This window comes from Limulus polyphemus, unplaced genomic scaffold (genome assembly GCF_000517525.1).
Source record: "Limulus polyphemus unplaced genomic scaffold, Limulus_polyphemus-2.1.2 Scaffold2527, whole genome shotgun sequence".
Classification (NCBI taxonomy): Eukaryota; Metazoa; Arthropoda; class Merostomata; order Xiphosura; family Limulidae; genus Limulus; species Limulus polyphemus.
Window position 1 is genome coordinate 24,205 of NW_013668137.1, and position 20,109 is coordinate 44,313.

The following is a 20,109-nucleotide window of genomic DNA, read 5'->3' on the forward strand; positions in this document are numbered from 1 at the left end:
CTTGGGCTACTCTTTTACCAACGAATAGTGGGATTGACCGTCACATTATAACGCCCCCACGGCTGAAAGGGCAAATATCTTTAGAGTGACGGGGAATCGAACCCGCGACCCGCAGATTGCGAGTCGAGCGCCCTAACCACCTGGCCCTGTTGGGCCAATATTAATAAGACTTGCTAGAAGATAATCAATCTCTGGAATATATACTTTTTTTTTTAAAAAGAAACCTTTCGGGTTATTACATTTTATACAGTTCTGAAAATACAAAGTTATGAAAGATGCCTTGCAGTGACTGGAACTACCTAGTAGAGGTTCTGCATTTATGCATTTATTTTCAGGTGTGTGTGAGGTTACCTGTAAAAATCCAGGTGAGTTAATTTGATGTACCTGTTGTATAGTTTGTTTTTTGCACTGCAAAAACAAATTACTGGATGAAATGGTCCGAAACTTGAGATAGACTCCATAGAATCTTTAGCTTTAGCAATACAAAACATTTAATTTTTTGTGAAAAACCACAGTAAACGGAACAAACTGTCATATATCTGATATCAGACTTCTGACAGTTTGTTCCGTTTACTGTGGTTTTTTCACTAATTGCTGTACACGATATTGTGTTCGTTTATTATCTAATTTTTATATATGATATTTGTATGAATTCTCAGCTTTGAAAATTGTAAAATATTTCATTGTGATATTTATTAAAAATGGTGACCTTAGTTGTTGATTTTAATTAGTGATTTCTATTTGATGATAATGAAAGGTTCATTCTGTGGGAAGGATGCATTTCTCATTAAAAAATGACAGTCTGTGATGAAGTTCAGTGTGCCAGGAACATGACAGGCTAATAAACTCACCCAATTGGAATGGGCCCAAAATATGATGTCCAAAGTCAGAAAACAAGAGGGTCCTGGATCAGGTGCCCCCTTGATAGTTGATATGACATAACTTTGTAATTGTCCAAGTGAATCTTTACCAAATGATCCACAAGAGAGGGAAGAAAATGAGAGGATGCCAGATAGACAGAGAGCAGTTTCAGGGTATTGGTATGTAGCAAATACTCTTCCAGGGTCCAAAAACCTAAAGACAGACATTTATTCAAGGGCGCTCCCCATCCAGAGAAAGAAGTATCTGTGAAGAGGTTAAGGTATGATTTTTGGGTAAAGAAACGGAACGCCATAGGTGGTGTTGGAGCGGTCTAGCCACCAAGCAAGATTCTCCAGTACAGAAGGATGATCAGTGTGGAAAGTGGATTCCTGGAAAGGTTCCATTTATCTAACAATTACCACTGTAGGAGATGCTTATGTGCATGGCCAAGTGGAACGGGTGGTTCCAAAGAAGCCATAGTCCCCCCAAAAAAATAGAACCTCTTGCTCAGAATGTGAAGATGATGCACAAACTTTCAGAACCAGATGCTCGAGAACAAATTAGTGAATTGGAAGAGGTTGGGCATGGCTGAAATGATAGTTGAAGAGAATCCCCAGCTAAACGAGATAATGGGTTGGGGTAAGGAGGGATTTGGAGATGTTGACAAGCCACCCTAAACAAGTGGCTTCATGAAGCAGAAAGGAAGTGTGTTTAGAAGATCCCACCTGGGAATGGGTGAGGAAAAGCCAGTTATCCATTGAGGAATGGAATCTCAGACCCAGGCCATGAAGATGTCAAGCAAAGGCATGCATAATGTGATTGAAAACATAAGGGGTCAGCACTATTCCAAACAGAAGGGCATGGAACTGGAAAATGCGATCCCTGTGGATAAATCAGAGAAAACGTTGTGAGGATAGGGCGATCAGGATGTAAGGAAAAGCATCCGACATATACACTCTGATCATTCACAAGCCAGGCTGGAAAGACCAATAAAGAGAGAAAAAAATTCTTCATCCAAAAATGTGGGATAAGAAAAGATTGATAATCGGTCGCCAGTCTGAGATGTGGGAATAATAAACCAATGGCCTGTTTCTCAAAAAAATCCAACACTGCTCTTTCCAGACATTGGTTATTGGTAATTAGGTCAGTGAGTTAGATGTTGGAAGAAAGTAGGAAAGGAAGAGGTGGAAGGTCGGAACACAGGAACAGAATAAGGGCCAGGGTGAGGGATAGAAGTGAAGGGTGAGAATGGGGCAAATGGGAAATTAAGGAAGTAAGGAAAAATTGATGTTGGGCAGCTTCAGCTTGTGATTCTAGGGAATCAGGGATGCCATTAAAAACCTCTGGATGAAGAAAGGGGCAAATTGAAGGTCCTGAAGGAAGGGAGATTGACTTGAGAAAGTAGGGCATCCCTTTCTAAAAGGTCCCAACAACAAAGCTATTAAGTCAAAAAAGAAATGGCAGAAGAGGTGGAATGGGCCATTGTAGAGAAGAGGAGCACTTCAGTCTCCAGAAAGGTCATTAGGGGAACAGTGAAGCACTTCTGTCATAAGGTGAGGGGAAGAGAGGTTACCTAAGTGGGGTAGGGAGAGGGGCTGAAAACTGCAAAAATTGTGCACTAGATAGGGAAACAACCAATAATGAATTCCCCCTCCAAACTGGCAAGAGTGACTCCAAAGACTGGATGTTAAGGAATGGGAACTTCGAGTGAACATAATAATCAGTCTGGTGAGGGGGATTAGCAGGAACAAAGTTGGACTAGAAAGGAATTGGCACGTACATTAATATCAAAAGAGGGGGGGGGAAACAATGAACTTGCAAGAGGAATAGTCATGTAATAAAGAAGAGGAAGAGTTGAAGGATTTGGGAGGGAGAGAAAGAACTGTATATATATGAGTAATAAAGCTATGAAAATCCAAGTAAAACTGAGGTAAGGATGTTGCCAAAGCAAAACCTGGAGTGAGAAAAGGCACTCAACTTCATCCTCTTCAAATTCAGCTTTTAAAAGAAGGGGAATGTAAGTGAGTGGAAGGGACAGAAACAGAGGGTCCTGGCTGCATCCTGGACCCCACCACACATTGGACAATGATTGTCACATGTTCCCCAGACAAAGGACTTCCCTTTGAATTATTGGTATTTTGTTCAGGTTGAAGAATATTTTCACTCACATCAGTAGAAAAGTTCACCTTAAAGTGTGAATTCAAACTGAGTATGTTAAAACTCAATCACAAGAAAGTTGAAAATGAAAAAAGTTGCAAATCTCAGCAGGCTCAAAGCATCTGTTCACGACAGTGCCAAGGAAAAGAATGAGAGTTTACAAGCATGAATGTAGATGGAGTCATTGTGCATGGAAGTGTGTTGCACTCCTGTTGGTAGAGGAATCTCAAAGCATCTGTTCACGACAGTGCCAAGGAAAAGAATGAGAATTTACAAGCATGAATGTAGATGGAGGCATTGTGCATGGAAGTGTGTTGCACTCCTGTTGGTGGAGGAATCTCAAGGCATCTGTTCATGACAGTGCCGAGGAAAAGAATGAGAGTTTACAAGCATGAATGTAGATGGAGTCATCGTGCATGGTGGTGTGTTGCACTCCTGTTGGTGGAGGAATCTCAAGGCATCTGTTCACAACAGTGCCGAGGAAAAGAATGAGAATTTACAAGCATGAATGTAGACGGAGTCATCGTGCATGGTGGTGTGTTGTACTCCTATTGGTGGAGGAATCTCAAAGCATCTGTTCACAACAGTGCTGAGGAAAGGAATGAGAATTTACAAGCATGAATGTAGATGGAGTCATCGTGCATGGTGGTGTGTTGTACTGCTGTTGGTGGAGGAATCTCAAGGCATCTGTTCACAACAGTGCTGAGGAAAGGAATGTGAATTCACAAGCATGAATGCAGATGGAGTGCATGGAGGTGTGTTGTACTCCTATTGGTGAAGGTTTCTGCTGTGTGATTACATCATCGTGCAATACCTCAAATTCACGTGGTTTCATGTGAGATTTAGTCGGGAGTTTTCACAAGGCTGGTGGTTTGCAAATTTCAAGTGGAAAGAAGCTATTGTGAGTGTGGAGACGAGTATTTGTTTCAGAAATTAATTTGACTTTCCTCCTAGGGGGTCTATGAATGCTATATCATAACCAAAACTTTTTCATTTGGAACGAGTTTAAATTCAGCCAAAATCAAAATTTGAGATTTGAAAAAATAGTACTGTATAAAATTGAAGGAATAAAAATTTTACTGAATAAATTTAACTCTGAAGTATTAAAATACCCATAGAGAAAGAGTACAAGTTATTTTCTATAACTTTTTAATTCAGTATTGCAATTTTGCCTTTAGGGAAGGGTGGAGTCAACGAGGAACGTTAAAAGAGTTCAACATAATTTTTCTTAGAATAAAAAAGAAAAATCGGAGACATAAACATCAACATGTAATTACAGCTAATCCCAAACAACATTTACCCATGGAAAGACAAATAAAAAGTAAAATGCTGGCAAACAGTATAGTGAGGTGATATACGAATAAAGAACGAATGAAGTGTTGGTAAATGTTGAAAAAGTTCTTTTGTGACAGCCCTTACTATACACAAATTTCGAAATTGTTAAACAAAAATAGAAAGAAATGCATTTTAATAGTTTCTGAAAGTTAAGTAATGACTTGACTATTCCGAAGTTTAACTGTGCAAAGCCTGCAATTTTTCAAGTTACATTTTAGATCTAACTTGCCCAGGTATCTACCAGATGTTACAAAAGTGATCTCACAGTAATGTAAACATATGTCAATTGGTATTCTGTTGAAGCACAATTATCTCTGTTCCTAAAAGTTATGAAACTGTAACTATATACTCCTTAATAAAATATCTTAAACTTAAGCGCAAAAGGTCTGCAAATTTCTTACCCTATTCCAGATTCTCATTAATCTACCTTCAAAGGTGGAAATATTTAACTAAATTGTATGAAACTTAGAACAAACTTACTAACAGTATTTAGTTTTGACTTTCAGAAGTTCCTATAATTTGATTTACTTTTACTACAACTTTTCCTGTTGTGAAATTTTCGATATATAGCCGAGAAAGTTTTGAAAAAAGCATTAAAAATACTTTCTATATAAATTATGAAGTACGATGTTTTTAATAATCACCATATTTCCTTTCATTTCAGAAATTCAACTTTATGTTGGTTAGAAAGTCCCATTTTTCATATATATACATAGTTAATTAGTCTCCTAATTATAAAAATTTCCCTGATCTTTGGTTTGCTCCCAAGTCTCCTAATTATAAAAATTTCCCTGATCTTTGGTTTGCTCCTAAGTCTCCTAATTATAAAAATTTCCCAGATCTTTGGTTTGCTCCTAAGTCTCCTAATTATAAAAACTTCCCTGATCTTTGGTTTGCTCCTAAGTCTCCTAATTATAAAAACTTCCCTGATCTTTGGTTTGCTCCTAAGTCTCCTAATTATAAAAATTTCCCAGATCTTTGGTTTGCTCCTAAGTCTCCTAATCTTCCCACCATATATTATTGTTCTTTCCTGCAGGAGCTGCATCTAATCACTTTCCCCCAAAACCTTGAATACCACTTGATTTACTCCACAAATATAAAATTTATCTGCAGCTATTTTCAAATTTGAACCTCATTAGTAGTTGTTTAGATCATATGCTGCGACATCATAAAAAGGCCTCATAGTAAAACCAAAAAACATTAACAGTGTTTTGTTCTGGTGCAATGCCACATTGGGCTATCTGCTGCATCAACTAAGGGGGAATCAAACCTTGGGTTTTTTGTATTGTAAGTCTGTAAACTTACCACTGATCCACCAGGGGGAATGCTAACAGAGAAGAAAATCATGTGAGAAATAAGACACAGATAACTGTACTCTAAAGATTTTATAGTTTCTTAGCAAATATAAACCTATACTTTATAAATATGTTATTTAAAGACGAGGCTTTTCTGAGCTGTGCAGAAATGAGAGAAATTTTTTTTATTTGCCAATGACATTAAATAAATGTTAAAAAATCATAAAACATCAATTCTTAAATATTTCTAAGCTAAAATGTTCAAAGAGTGTTAGAATTATTGTTTTGATTTACATTCTGAAATTTGAGATGTAGGTGTGCAGTTGACAACTAAAAGGTGCTCACTGGTGTTCTACTACATGTTGTAATAAAATAATAATAATAATAAATAATGTTGGTCTTGGCTTATTTAAAGTTGAAATATACGTTTTTTGTATGAATTTAAGTGGACAACACCAATCCTATATATATATTGCGAACCACGGTGTCTGTCCGAGCAATCGTCTGTCTCCTGTTTGAAAAGCTGTGTATGGAGGCAAAGCTCAACATTCACTTTTGAAATGACAAGAGAACAGGCATGAATAATGTTGATGCTAAATTTTATTTCGCAAGCAGGATATTCTACATTAAACTGTTAGGAATTAATCACACTATCATTCAAAACGTGACGTAACTTGATAAATAAAAATGTAGATTTACCGTATGATATTGTTGAGCGACTCTTAGCATGACTGAAGTGTTCAACAATTACTTTTTGCAGTGGGTGGTGTAAGTAGCTCAGAGTTTTGGCTCCGAGTGAAACACAATTAACCTTTTTAAAGTCCATAATTAATTTAAATTGGCAGATTAACTTAAACTTTTTTCGTCACTGGGGACGGGTACTTTTGCTTGTATAACTATATTCAACAACTAAGTGTCATGAAATACTTACTACTAAAGCATACAGTCTATACTTCAGTGATAAGGTATTGTATCCTTCCTTCAGTCGATGTTCATGGAAATCTTGAGCTACATGATCCTTATAATCCTGACTAAGTGGATGCTTGCTGACCAGATCTCCATTAAGAAGTTTCTTCTTAATAGGGCTTGAATTTCTCCTATTACAAGTAACAATCTGTTGCGAGTCTTTTTGACTAGAATTTACACACGAGTTGGTGATCTGAAAATCACTATTTGTTGATGACTGGCTCTGGAGTGGAGTTTGCTGATTAGCATGGGTTTCTTCTATTTTACTGTAATGGCAAGAATTGAGCACTGCCTCTCGAGGCACTGAAGAAAGGTAGTTTGTGGCATCAAAATCAAAGAATGGAAACCTTACAATTTTATGGGATTTCACCCATTTTCCATTCATAAGTTGAAACCTCTTTAGGTGAATAATCTGGACAACAGAGAACATTCAAATTAGTCTAATGAAATGTTACTAAACAATATAAAAAAAAATATACACGCTCTTTTGTTTGTTATTTATTATGGGATATAACTGCCAAATACTAACTTCAACTTAGTTTTTTAGTAAAGAGCAAAAACTATTCAATTGAACTTCAGTTTAAATTTTTTTTTATGAGAAGTTAAAATAAGGTTATCATTTAAATGTTGTAATATTTGGTGTAATAAGACTTTATAGTCACAACTAAAACTTTCAGTGTGAAAAAGTCAATATTTGGTAAAAATTATAATTATCTCCTACCTGCTGCTAAATGATTAGTAAAAAATGTAGTAAAAACCTTTTAAGATATCAAGTACTTTTCAGAGAAACTATCTTATTAACAAAATTCTGAACCAACATCAATTCACATGATGTTGAGACTAAAACCTGTTGTAAAGTATAACATTAAAAACTTTTTGTAGTAGACATTAAATGTAACTGATAAACTATTAAACCTGTGAACTAAAATAGCACAGAAAACTCATTTAATTCAGACTGCATGTAAAAATAAAATAATAAAAGAATCACAAGCTAGTTTCATGTTTAACTCACAAGCTAGTTTCATGTTTAACTCACAAGCTAGTTTCATGTTTAACTCACAAACTAGTTTCATGTTTAATTTACAAACTAGTTTCATATTTAACCCACAAACTAGTTTCATGTTTAACCCACAAACTAGTTTCATGTTTAACCCACAAACTAGTTTCATGTTTAACTCGTCTTTAAACTAAGTTTCCAGTTGTAACTGTTTCTTTAAATCACAAGCTTACTAACATTAACTAATGCCCAATATATATGAGATACAAGATTGTCTAGCCATTTTCCATAAACTAACCAGCACTGGAGGTAGCCTCCATATCTGAAGCTTTTTGGAGGCCAGCTGATGCTGTTTGCATTTGGAACAATAGTATTTTTCCTCTTCACCCAAATGCTCTTCTTTTGTGAATGCATCAAGACAGTCGTGAAGGCTGATTGGCTCGGTCTGTCCCCGCCTTGTTTCCTGTACACTTGAATGGTTCAAACACACCTACCAGGATGGTCAAGAAATAGGTTACTTTTAAGAACCTTGTTGATAACAATTAACAGTCACTTGAAATAGAAATTGAAGAATTAAATACAATAATATTACCAAAGTCACAATGTTAAGAGACTCCAGAGGTTAATTGTAAAACATTCAAATTAACCTGTTGATAACAGCAACAATCTGTATATACAGACCTATAGTTTGATCTTATCCTTCACGACAAGGTTATATAAAACTCTACAAACATTATGAAATTAATAAAAATTTTTTCAATCTTCTTTAATTACTATAACATTGTTCAAACACCTTCAGATATTTACTACACCAGCCTAAGTAAAACATTAAACTTTTACAAAATTGTACGAGTGATATGTCAAATATCTTAACTGTTAGGCTTAATGTTTTCCAAGATGTTTGATTCTGTAAATTCAATGTTCTATACCGTGTTTTCCTCGGGCATTTGATTCTGTAAATATAATGTTCTATGATGTATTTTTTTTAGATGTTTAATGATTACAAGTATAATAAAAAAACTTTGTAAACGTTATAAAGACAGGTAGGGATCGATATATATACATAACTAGCTATAGTAATATAGAAAGTTTTAACGATACAAAATGTATTGAAACGAGAAAGTCAAAACTAAAACAAACTGTAATTGTGTTAGTCTAAGCCAAAGTATGAATAAAATTATTTAATTTTTAAAAATTTTTTCATTATACTTGTTTCCTTTTTATTAGCTATATTTTTGTGTGCCAGCAATACCAAACGTGGGGAGCAGGTATACCCAATTCAATTTTATTACTCATCAGGATCTCTACCAACCAATCATCAAATCTAATTATATGCCTAAAGTAGCACATCGTCCATTTACACACACACAGTATACTCTTTGGCACAAGAAAGGAATCACTGGGACCCCAGACGGAAGAGTTCTGTGAAAGAATTAGAGCGATAAGATTTGTAATTTTTTCTGTACACTTGTCTGGAAAAGTCACTTACTTATTTACTTAGATGAAAATTTGTTAAAATAATGAAATTTTGATTCCCTCCACAAACACATATTTAGGCAGCTTCATAAGTACAATAAGCTTTAGTTTTACTCGGCTAGTACAGTGAAACGGTCACTGTTAATATTCAGATATTTTAAATGTGGTTTTAAACGGACGATTTTTATGCCCACCATTTTGTTTTATCATAATTCCTACTATTAAGTACTACCATACTTAATAATAATGTTCAACAATGTATGTTTCCTTCAAATAATCGGTGTCACAGTTCCGTATCATGCATTTTCTTTATAGTTTTGGATATCTTTGAGAGGTCTTGTATCTTAAGTATTAAGTTAATTAAACATTTAAAGAGGTTTTACAGGTGTTGATATCTTAAATACCTTTTCTTGAGATGTTTGATATCTTAGGTGTAATGCTGTTGGATCCCAATCGATGGCAATATAAGCTGAAGCAAAGTTAAAGTCAGCACCACAGTAATCCACAGAACAGCCTAGACAAAACCTGGTAATAACAACATTAACATCATACACGTGATAAATATTTACAATTACATTTACAGTTGTTAGTTTTCTATAAACTAAATAAAAACCCTTATAATATGGAGTACATCTTGTATCCAATGGAGAGGAAAGAAGAAAACATTCTACATTACAAAAAATATATAAATTATAAGAATGTACGGTGCTACTATAGCGTGCGGTCTACCAGGACTTTTACACTATAGTGTGCGGTCTACCGAGACTTTTACACTTAGTTAAATAGACAGGTCAAGTCAGGTAAAGTGGGGTCTTCTATGATCCCTCTGGGGTAGGGGTAATAGGGTCCGGTGAGTCTTGGTAGACTACGGATACTGCGGTAGACCGCACGCTATAGTAGCACCGAATGTACAATCTTTACGTAAGTGGATCAAAATTACCTTTTTTTCTTTTACGAGAAAAAGGTTATAACCTAAACCATGTTCATTTCTAATTTCAACTTCTAATTTTAATTTCCAAGTGTTACAATTCCTCAAATTACTTTTCTTGGATCATTTCCATATCTGTCTAAACACATAAATGTGCCATTTTACAGGATAAACAATAAATATGATTACATAGTGGAGAATATTCTGACATCTGCAAAATGAAACACTGTACTTGGTAAAGCCTATGTTAAACCTTAACTGATAATTATAGTGTGGGGGAAATTTAGGTTATCTGGTTATTATATCTGATAGTATATTTAGTTCAGAACATTTTAAACACTAACTGATAATTATACTGTGGGGGATATTTAGGTTATCCGGTTATTATATCTGATAGTATATTTGGTTCAGAACATTTTAAACACTAACTGATAATTATACTGTGGGGGATATTTAGGTTATCCGGTTATTATATCTGATAGTATATTTGGTTCAGAACATTTTAAACACTAACTGATAATTATACTGTGGGGGAATATTTAGGTTATCCGGTTATTACATCTGATAGTATATTTGGTTCAGAACATTTTAAGCTCAGTTACATTGTAAGAATATTAACGTTATCTAACTACTAAATCATTTGTTTGTTTTTTGAACTTTTGTATACAGATACTTTAGGGTTATCAGTGCTAACCATCCCTAATTTTGAAGTAACATATCAGAGGGAAGGTAGATAGTCAACATCACCCTTTACCTCTTGGGCTACTCTTTTACTATTGACAGTCAGTCCCACTATTATACCCTCAAGGCAGAAAGTGCGAGCAAGTTTGATGATGGGTTTTGATCCCATGACCAAAGATTGGGAGTAAAGCATCTAAACTTCTAAGCTATGTAAGGCCAAACAATAAAATGAGTCTGAAATATACATGCACAAATGATTTTGTTCATGACAGATGATTCAATTTTTACATCTCACAAACAACCATACCTATAATGAAATTATGAACACAATATTAAGCTTCTTAAGATTTCATGTGACAGTATAGTGTAAACGAAGGACACCAATACTTGAAAGTCATGCTAAACATGTATTGAAGAATAAAACAATTTGTTTTTAAGTTCAGTCACACCCAGATATCAATTATTGTCAAGTTTAGTAGCATAGATAATCTTCAATAATTAGTTGCTTGAAACTATTTCAGTAGTTAGTTGATTCAAGCCTTAACTCTCTCACTACAGACTGTAAAGCAAAATGTTGAGTGTCCAATTAAAGAAAAATAACAAATTTAGTGTTACGTTAGTATTTATATTATAATATCCAATTATGTAATGCACGAGCTACTCATGAGCATATCTCGTGAAGAAATTTTATTAGCATTATTTTTTTTATTCATCTTACATAATCTAGCCTAATAAGTTTCTAATTTTTACATTTTAGTTACTTTTATAATAATAATAAATAAAGAATACATATGAAAAACAAGAAATACAGTATTTCGGTAAGGAAGCACATTAAGCTAATATAATAATTGTTATAAGTATACGGAAAATATATATATTGATGCTGGAACATACTACATGTTTCTACAGAACATTGGTAATAATGCTTGGAGACGGCTTGAATGGGTAATGAAGAAAAACTTTAATACAAGTTTAACATCACAGCAAATGTACAATGATGATGATGATGACAAAACGTTGTACATTTGCTGTTATGTTAAACTTATATTAAAGTTTTTCTTCATTACCCATTCAAGCCGTCTATAAGCATTATTATTCTCAAAGAGGGTTCCTCGTCATCAAATTTGAAAACATTGGTAAAAACCCCTAGTACGAAAATTATGACATCTGTTCTCTAGATCTTCTCTCTTCTCTAATTTATTTACCACCCCTCTGAGAAGTATGGAATTTAATGTAAATTACTCATTATATCATCATTGTATATAGCCTTCAATCTTATTTGGTTACAGAGCTATAAACTAGAAAATCAGACCCTTCTTGCCACACCCACCTGTCACATCCTCTCTTTTACAAATTGCTAATAGTTTCTCTCTGATATTTATTGCTATATTATTTATAACCAACGTTTTAATCAATCAAATGACGTACTATGTTACATTGTTTTCTGTACAGGGAACTGTCGATTTTGCTTCGAAACCAAACTATTCTCACAGGAAAGACATCAAGGAACGTAGCTTAATTTATATTAGCTCTAATTGCACAGTTACAAAGCCAGAAAAATTATGATAGTTATTGAATATTGTCTGCTTTTTACATGTTATTATTCTGTATTCTTGGGTGAATTCTTTAATTAAATAAACAATTATTTAGTGTGGCAGTCCCAGGTGTATAAAAAAGTATGCTTACGTTTCATCGACAGCAAAGAAAAAAAAAGACCCAGGTAAGAACTATATTTTTTGTGTTTTGTGTGTATTCTATATTGATTATTATAAAAAGAACTAAAATGTAAAAATTAAAAAGGTCAGATTAGGTAAAATAAAGAACTATAATAATAACAATTCTTCACATGGTAGCTTGAAATTACCTCACGCATTGTGTAAATCAATAGGGTAATGTGAGCTACATGTTCACCAGGAGATTTTCAGATAGACATGCTTTGAAATGCAATAAAACAAGAAAATTGAGTACAGATAGATATCCCATTACAAACTTTAAGCTACTTAGGATAAACAATTGTGTTTTCCTGTTGTTACAATTTCCAGTCATTCCGGAAAGAAAACAGGAATTTAAGAATTATTTCCCGATTTTTTTTTATGGTGGTTACGAGGTTGGTCAAATTAACCAACTCTGAATAGATTTACAGTATAGAAAATAACAGATAAAATACAAAGTTTTTTTGAAAAAAAAAATTATTTAGGATTACACAAATGAAATTTTAAAATTTTCTAGATGAGTTATTTTTAATCTTAACATGAAAATCACTTTGCATTCAGAGCAGTCAAAACTCTGACATCGTATAATTCCAGACAAAGTTTTGGTAAACAAACATAATTAAAAATTCTGATGTTTCGTCTATGAACATTTTTTAACATTTACTGAAAGCTTGATATATATATTTTGTGAAGATACAATAAGTACTTTCAGAGTCATATTATGTATACCACTATGGTTGCATAGTAGTTACAAGGTCATGTAAAATAAAAGAGCCCACAGCAATAGGGTTAATATATATATTTAGGTGCCTTCTTTGGATTAGACATTCTTTCTATGTTTATTAAACACCTCCATATTCCTATTCATTATTAGATAAACCTTTTTTTCACAGTATTATTCAGTTGTTTGGAATCAAATTAGGTCATGAGGCCTTGATGCACCAATCTAGGTTAGAAATAACCCATTTATTAACCCTAATATTAAACATGCAGAAGACTCTAAACTTAACTTTAATAACTGTTTCAATATTACAAGAAAAGACATTTCTATTTGTATTGATGATGGTTTTAAAATCTCTTTCATTTCAAAATGAAATCATACAGCATAAATATAACTCATTTTACCAGTATCTTAACGTTTGCCTAATTACTATACGGACAACTAACCTGTACCAGGGACACCACGCACAAAAAAGCCCATCTTTCTGAACTGCTTTCAATGTAAATGGATACTCATAACCGAGACTGTCGTCGCTGAAAGAAGACAAACCTTTGAAAAACATCTTCAAAGAAATATAATTTACTTTATATATTTTAAGATAACATAATATTCAATGTACATTAGAAACTTTCACAGTTAAATACTTTACATGATGGCATTCATTTGAATTTAATTACAAAATAAGTAAGTGGACATTGCTTGAACATCATTAACTATTCTGAAATTTAAGGTCAGAAATAGTAGCAAATTACTTTTAAGAAGTGGATGATGGTCTAAAATTATTAATGGTTCTCACACAATAAACGTTTTTGTTAACCTGTGTGTAGCTGATTGATCTCTGAGATGTCTCACATAGCCAGGTTTGTTTGTTAAACTATGTGCATGCATGTAGCAATCAGATGTGTGGTATGTCTCACATAGCCAAGTTTCAGTATTAAGCTGAAAATATGTGTGTAGCTGTTGGATCTCAGACATGTCTCACCAACTTACCAAGCTGTATGTATGTGTGTAGCTGTTGGATCTTGTACGTGTCTCACCAAGCCAAATTTCAGTGTTCATCTATATATATGTGTGGCTGTTTGATCTTGTACGTGTCTCAACAAGCCAAATGTCAGTGTTCATCTATGTATACGTGAGTTGCTGTTTGGATCTCAGATATGTCTCAACCAACCAAATATGTTTGTTAACGTGTGCATGTGCGTAGCTATCAGCCCTCTGACATATCTCACCCAGACAGGTTTGTTTGTTTAACCTTTGTGTATATGTGTAGCTGATAGATATACGACATGTCCCACCTAGCCAAGTTTGCTGTTAAACTGTGTGCTGCTATCAGATCTCTGATATATCTCAGTCAGCTAGGTTTATTTGTGACACGTGTGGATGTTTGTAGCTGTTGGATCTCGGACATTTTTCACCCTTAAGCAGTGTGTTTGTGTGCAGCTATTTGATGTCTTATGTTTCACCAAGCAATGTATGTTTGCTAAGATGTGTGCACGTATGTATCATAGATATCAGATCACTGATATGCTTCACCAAGCCAACTTTATTTGTTAATGTGTGTGTTGCATCTGTTGGATATTTGACACGTCTTGCCAAGCCAGATTTCATTGTTAAGCTGTGTGTATGGGAGTAGGTAATGGATCTCTGACATGTCTAACACAACCATGTATCTTTGTTAACCTAGGTGCACATGTGTAGCTATCAGCTCACTGATATTTCTCACCTAGCCAAGTTACACTGTTAAACTGAATGTGTGTTGCTATTTGTTAACCCGTGTGCATGTGCTTAGCTGTTGGACCTGTGACATATCTCACCTAATCAAGTTTTATTGTTAAATTGTCTGTATGTGTAACTGATGTATCTCTGACATGCCTCATTTAGCCAAGTTTCAGTGTTCAGATGTGCATATGTGGATATAGCTGTTGGATCTGTGACATCTCTGACCAGTCATGCTTCATTGTTAAGCAGTGTGTCTGTAGGTAGTTGTTGGATGTCTCATGTGTCCCACCCAGCCACGTATGTTTGCAAACAAAAAAACCCACACCCTCAAAAAAAGATCTAATTACAACAATATTGATCTTCAAAGACCCTAATAATAATAATAAAAAAAACTCAATTACTAGGATTTTGATGTTTTTATATCTTATTTATTTCCAAAAAGTAAAATTAATGTTTAGCTGGCAATTTTGAATCTTTATTCAACTATTGTTTGACACCTTATTTCCTGGGAAGTTTCATTACATTTGAATAAATAAGCCCAAACTGTGCTAATGTTACATAGTATCTTAAAGACACAAATATTCAATGATCTGTAAAACTTTCAAACAGAACAGCAACCTTCGCCAATCAAGTTAAATGTTTTCATTCTAACCGGCTTGGCCTGCCCACCATGTACAGTATTTGTTGACTCACATTCAAAATTTTATTGAACTACTATTTTATGAATTTCTATCAATAACTTTGGTATCAAATTGTAAATTATAATTCAAATGTTAATATTATCCACTAGTTAACTTAAAAAAGATCTAATAAATATTAATTTTTGTGTGTCACGTGGTATGTTGAATGCAGTGTTGATTCAAATTAGATGTTTATGATGTCCAAATATAAAGTCTATAGTTTCATACAACTTAGGAACTCAAATTAACGATATATTAGAAAGGTTACGAAAGACACTACGGGGGACATTCTGAGCTTCCGATTGGTTATTCATGTCATAGAAGTAAATGTATATAAGAGAGCGTTTACAAAAACAGAAAGATGTGGGCAGGATGCCACATTTATTATGTGAGCAATATCTTAGCAAATAGAAAAGACAAGAAGTTCTTATTTTATATTCTAGCTTATCAATATCTGTAATTTGAGTTTCTAATTCGTATGAAACTATATACTTAGTATTTTGACATCACAAACATCTAATTTGAAGCAGTGCTGCATTCAACATACCACGTGACACACAAAAATCGATGTTTTTCTGTTTTTCTTTATATTTACTTTTAAATTAATAAATTGAGTAACATACAATTCTAAAATTTGAATTATAATCTACAGTTCGATACCAAACTTACTGACATAAATTCATGGAATAGTAATTCAATAAAATTTCGAATGCGAGTCGACAAACGAGATGACATGGCCTTTCACCTGTGACCCGTCTCGATAGTGTTATTCTTTATGCATGCGTGTTATTGGAAATCTGATGTTTCCCCAACCCAAGTTTCAGAGTTATGCATTTGTGTAGCTAGAAAAAAATATATCTGGCGTTTTTCTATAGTTATCAGCAAAAAATGTCCAGGAAAGTTTGTATCGTACTACAAGTAAAGTACGGAATGTTTTCTGAAGAAATACAAAGTAAGCAATACTTAAGACTTGATTTAGATTTCAAAAACAAATAGTAACTGTTCCTCCAAGATAAATACTAAAGAGAAAACTTACTTGACTGTTTTTTTAAAGGTTCATAACAAGGGTTAAGAGAGTTAAAATATTAATTTAAAAACTTCAAACTTACTTTTATGAGCAAGATTTGAAGTACTTGATATATAAAAACCTTTTTAACAAGTTTAACTTTGAAAGGATAACAGTTTGAGTTCAACTCTAGGGCAGTTTTTACTTTGAAATCTCCAGCCATGTAAATGATAGGTCAGGCACCATTTCCAATACCTTAAGTAAAATTAGAATTATTCATGGAAAAAATCATTTATGCTGGTCATTTAAGTTTTTTTTTTTTGCACCTACCAGTCTTGAGCATGATTTCGCACTCCAGATTCTGCAGGAGGAAGAGGGGACACAAACCTAGACACCTGAACCCACACTGAGTGATACAAGTCCTGGTGTGTAGTATTGTCGTAGCATGGCAACACAAGGGGAAGTCCAAATAAAGTTGGTCGTGTTTTCTGAGATGACAGGAAATAGACATCCTGCCGAATCTAGTAAAAACATATGGATATATATATATATATATATGTGAATTTTAATTTATATCCAAATTGCCCAGTACAAAAAAAAAGGAGAAACAAAAGAGAACACACTTGCTTGGATTTCACTAATCCACCTGGTTATGCTGACACAATGTACATAGGTTTCCAATATTTCATTATCAAAGTCCTGGAATAATACTGTTAGTTGTAGAAATGCTTAAACATTTAAAACATAAGTCAGCTTTTCTATCATTGAACTTCACAGGTCAGGATCACAACACGTGAGTAATTTCAAAAATTAAAGAATTCAATATACAAAATAACAACCATGTAAAATTATAAAAAAAACAGACTAGATACTGCTAAAAGCTATATACTGAAATTGCCAACAAATGAAAAACTTTATTTAATAATTTCTCAACACTTTATTAAAAAATGCATATATTTTGGGCAACTCTACATCAGGGCTATCTGTGCTAACCATCACGAACTTTTAACTTAAACACTAAAGGAATGACAACTAGTCAAGAGCACCCACCACAAATTCCTGGGCTAATATGACAGATAAATTTGTCTGTCACTCTTATAATACACCCATGTCCCCAAAGTGCATGACAATGGTATGCAAGCCACATATTCCTAGTCTCATATGCTAACCACTAAGCCATGCCCAACTACTGGGGAAGATACAATTCATGTTATGTGGTTTCGTGTGATCGTCGAAGTACGTGTGATCTTCAAGAAACAAATAACATGTATCTGTAACTCAAGACTAACCTACTGATTAAAGAATAAGATAAATAAAATATCCCTCAGTAACTGCCTAAAGAACTGAGGATATTTTAAGTACTTTACAATTAACTGCAGTAAATGTATTGTACATCATTTTTTGGAGAATCATGAATATCCATTTTTGTTATAATTAAATTTCTTGCATTAATTTAGGGAATAAAAAACTTAAATACTACACTACATACAGATTTTTCAATATCAAAATAAGCAGATATACAAGTAATTAAAAGCAGACAGATCAACTATTTCCCCCAAACGAAGTGCAACTTACAAAAACAGCAAAGAAAAATAAAACAATTCACGTCTGAAAAAAAATTACAAAATAAATGAAAAAGCTCAAGGAGGTCTTACCACTTTCCTGTGATAGGCCACAACAAAGTTTTTCCTAGAATATTCTGTCAAGTCAACAGATGAAGAAATACTGACAAGACTTGATGACATGCTTGAAGGAACGCTGGCTGGATTACCTCCGACAAGAAATGGTCCTGTACCATGCCATGGTGGAAGACCGTTCTGACTTGACGGTGCTGGGCGACCTGCTACTAAGATGCCTTCACTCCTGTATGGCTGGTTAACAGAGGGGTGAGGAAACAAACCATAGGCTATAGAAAATATTCTGTACATATCTTGATAATAACAGAATTGAAAAAATTGTCTTTACTGAATTAAGGTAAAGGTCTAAAACACTATACTTTAAAATCATTGAGAAAAATATTTTGTTATATATTTAGAATATATAAAAAAAAGTCTAAATATTGTTTCCTTCATTACAAATGCCTCTGTTACCTGGAAATGTGGTCATTTACTGTCAAGAGGCTCCTGTGGAATAGATGGAATATTTCAAAAACTACAAAACTTCTATAAACATGAGAATTAAACTGAACCAATTAAAGTTCCAGAACAGTAGCTCAATGAATGCTATGGGTTACTTCTGTAAATATCTTGAGAATTATTATAATGTCACTTCTAAGAAAATAACGCTTACCTGATTTTTTACTAAGTCAGAGACAGAATCCTCTATTTTAAATGTACAATTGGTGTTTTCAGGGTCCTGAGAATGGATACTGCTGAGTGCAGTAGAACTTGCTTGAAAAGCCTCACCATTCACAGAAAGGAATGGTGATTTCCAACAAGAAGGAATGGTAAGGTCTTCTATACCAAATGGAAATATAAATAACAGCAAAGTTAGAAATGTATGATCCTACAGAAAAAAATTATAAAAATAAACAGCCTAAATAAAGTTTAGACACACCTTGAATGGGTAACAAAGAAAATTATTACAAGTGACCAACATACGACATTTCGACAAACTTTTCTCATTATCAGGGAAAAGTCTACAGTCTAAATATTAAAGAAAAAATACACATATGTTTGTGTGTGTGTGTGTGTATGTATATATATAGCAATACCATTAATGGTCCTGGTTGTCAACTTATTGTCATAATGTCTGTGATAATAGCACCCAAATGCATTGTGGATATCCCATCTATCAGACAATATCCAAACAACGATGTCAATCTAGTCAGCCATAATGGAAAATCATAAAAAAAAATCATCAATCAAATAAGGATACAATGCTGAATGTTTTATACCCACAACATCTCAGCTTCTACTGCCTTTCACTATTTATAGCCAGTTGTGGGAAAGCAGTTACTGTTAAATTTCTACTAATTAAACTCCCAACCTACATCCTTACAAAACTATATTAAATAGAACTATATAATATTGAATAGAACTGAATAGGACTATAAGATATTAAACAGAACTATACACCCTACCTTAAAAGTTCTTATAGAGTTCTAACTCCCAACCTCCTCAAGATTTATTCAAGTATAACACGAAACAAGACCAGCTACTTGAAGTTAGTCTTTCCATCCCAGTTATACTGAATAAAATTACTAGAAACATTATTATTAGCTACTTATAAGCTAAAATAATTAACTCCCTCTATATTGTATTTATAAGATATTTTCCTTAATTGATAGTTTAGTTTCTAAAATATTTTTGTATTTATTAAAAAAATAAAGTAATATATTTCTTTAATTGCCTCTCTCTATAGTCATTATCTTTAATAATTAAAACATTATCCATAAAAAATTATAGTTATTACATACTATTAAGAACCATTTTAGTTGAGATATAATAATAATACCTTTTAACATGATACACGGAATAACACTATTAGGTGTGGGTAGACGAAGAATGGGAAAATTAAATTCTCTTCTTTTATTAAAAGCAGCCAACGGCACTGTACCTTCTATATAAGTAATG

The 20,109-nt window shown here is 33.5% G+C and overlaps 1 protein-coding gene across 1 annotated transcript in view; it reads right to left on the reverse strand.

The window, feature by feature from the left end:
- Nucleotides 1-20,109, reverse strand: part of LOC106467205 (ubiquitin carboxyl-terminal hydrolase 32-like) — a 129,109-nt gene that overhangs the window by 2,854 nt on the left and 106,146 nt on the right. Inside the window, exons 26-32 of the mRNA XM_022395332.1 lie at nucleotides 18,824-18,990; nucleotides 18,190-18,405; nucleotides 16,865-17,055; nucleotides 13,576-13,662; nucleotides 9,492-9,612; nucleotides 7,910-8,101; nucleotides 6,580-7,026 (exon numbers count right to left, since the gene is read on the reverse strand). Of these exons, the coding sequence (XP_022251040.1) occupies nucleotides 6,580-7,026; nucleotides 7,910-8,101; nucleotides 9,492-9,612; nucleotides 13,576-13,662; nucleotides 16,865-17,055; nucleotides 18,190-18,405; nucleotides 18,824-18,990 (1,421 nt within the window). The remainder of the gene's footprint in view (nucleotides 1-6,579; nucleotides 7,027-7,909; nucleotides 8,102-9,491; nucleotides 9,613-13,575; nucleotides 13,663-16,864; nucleotides 17,056-18,189; nucleotides 18,406-18,823; nucleotides 18,991-20,109) is intronic.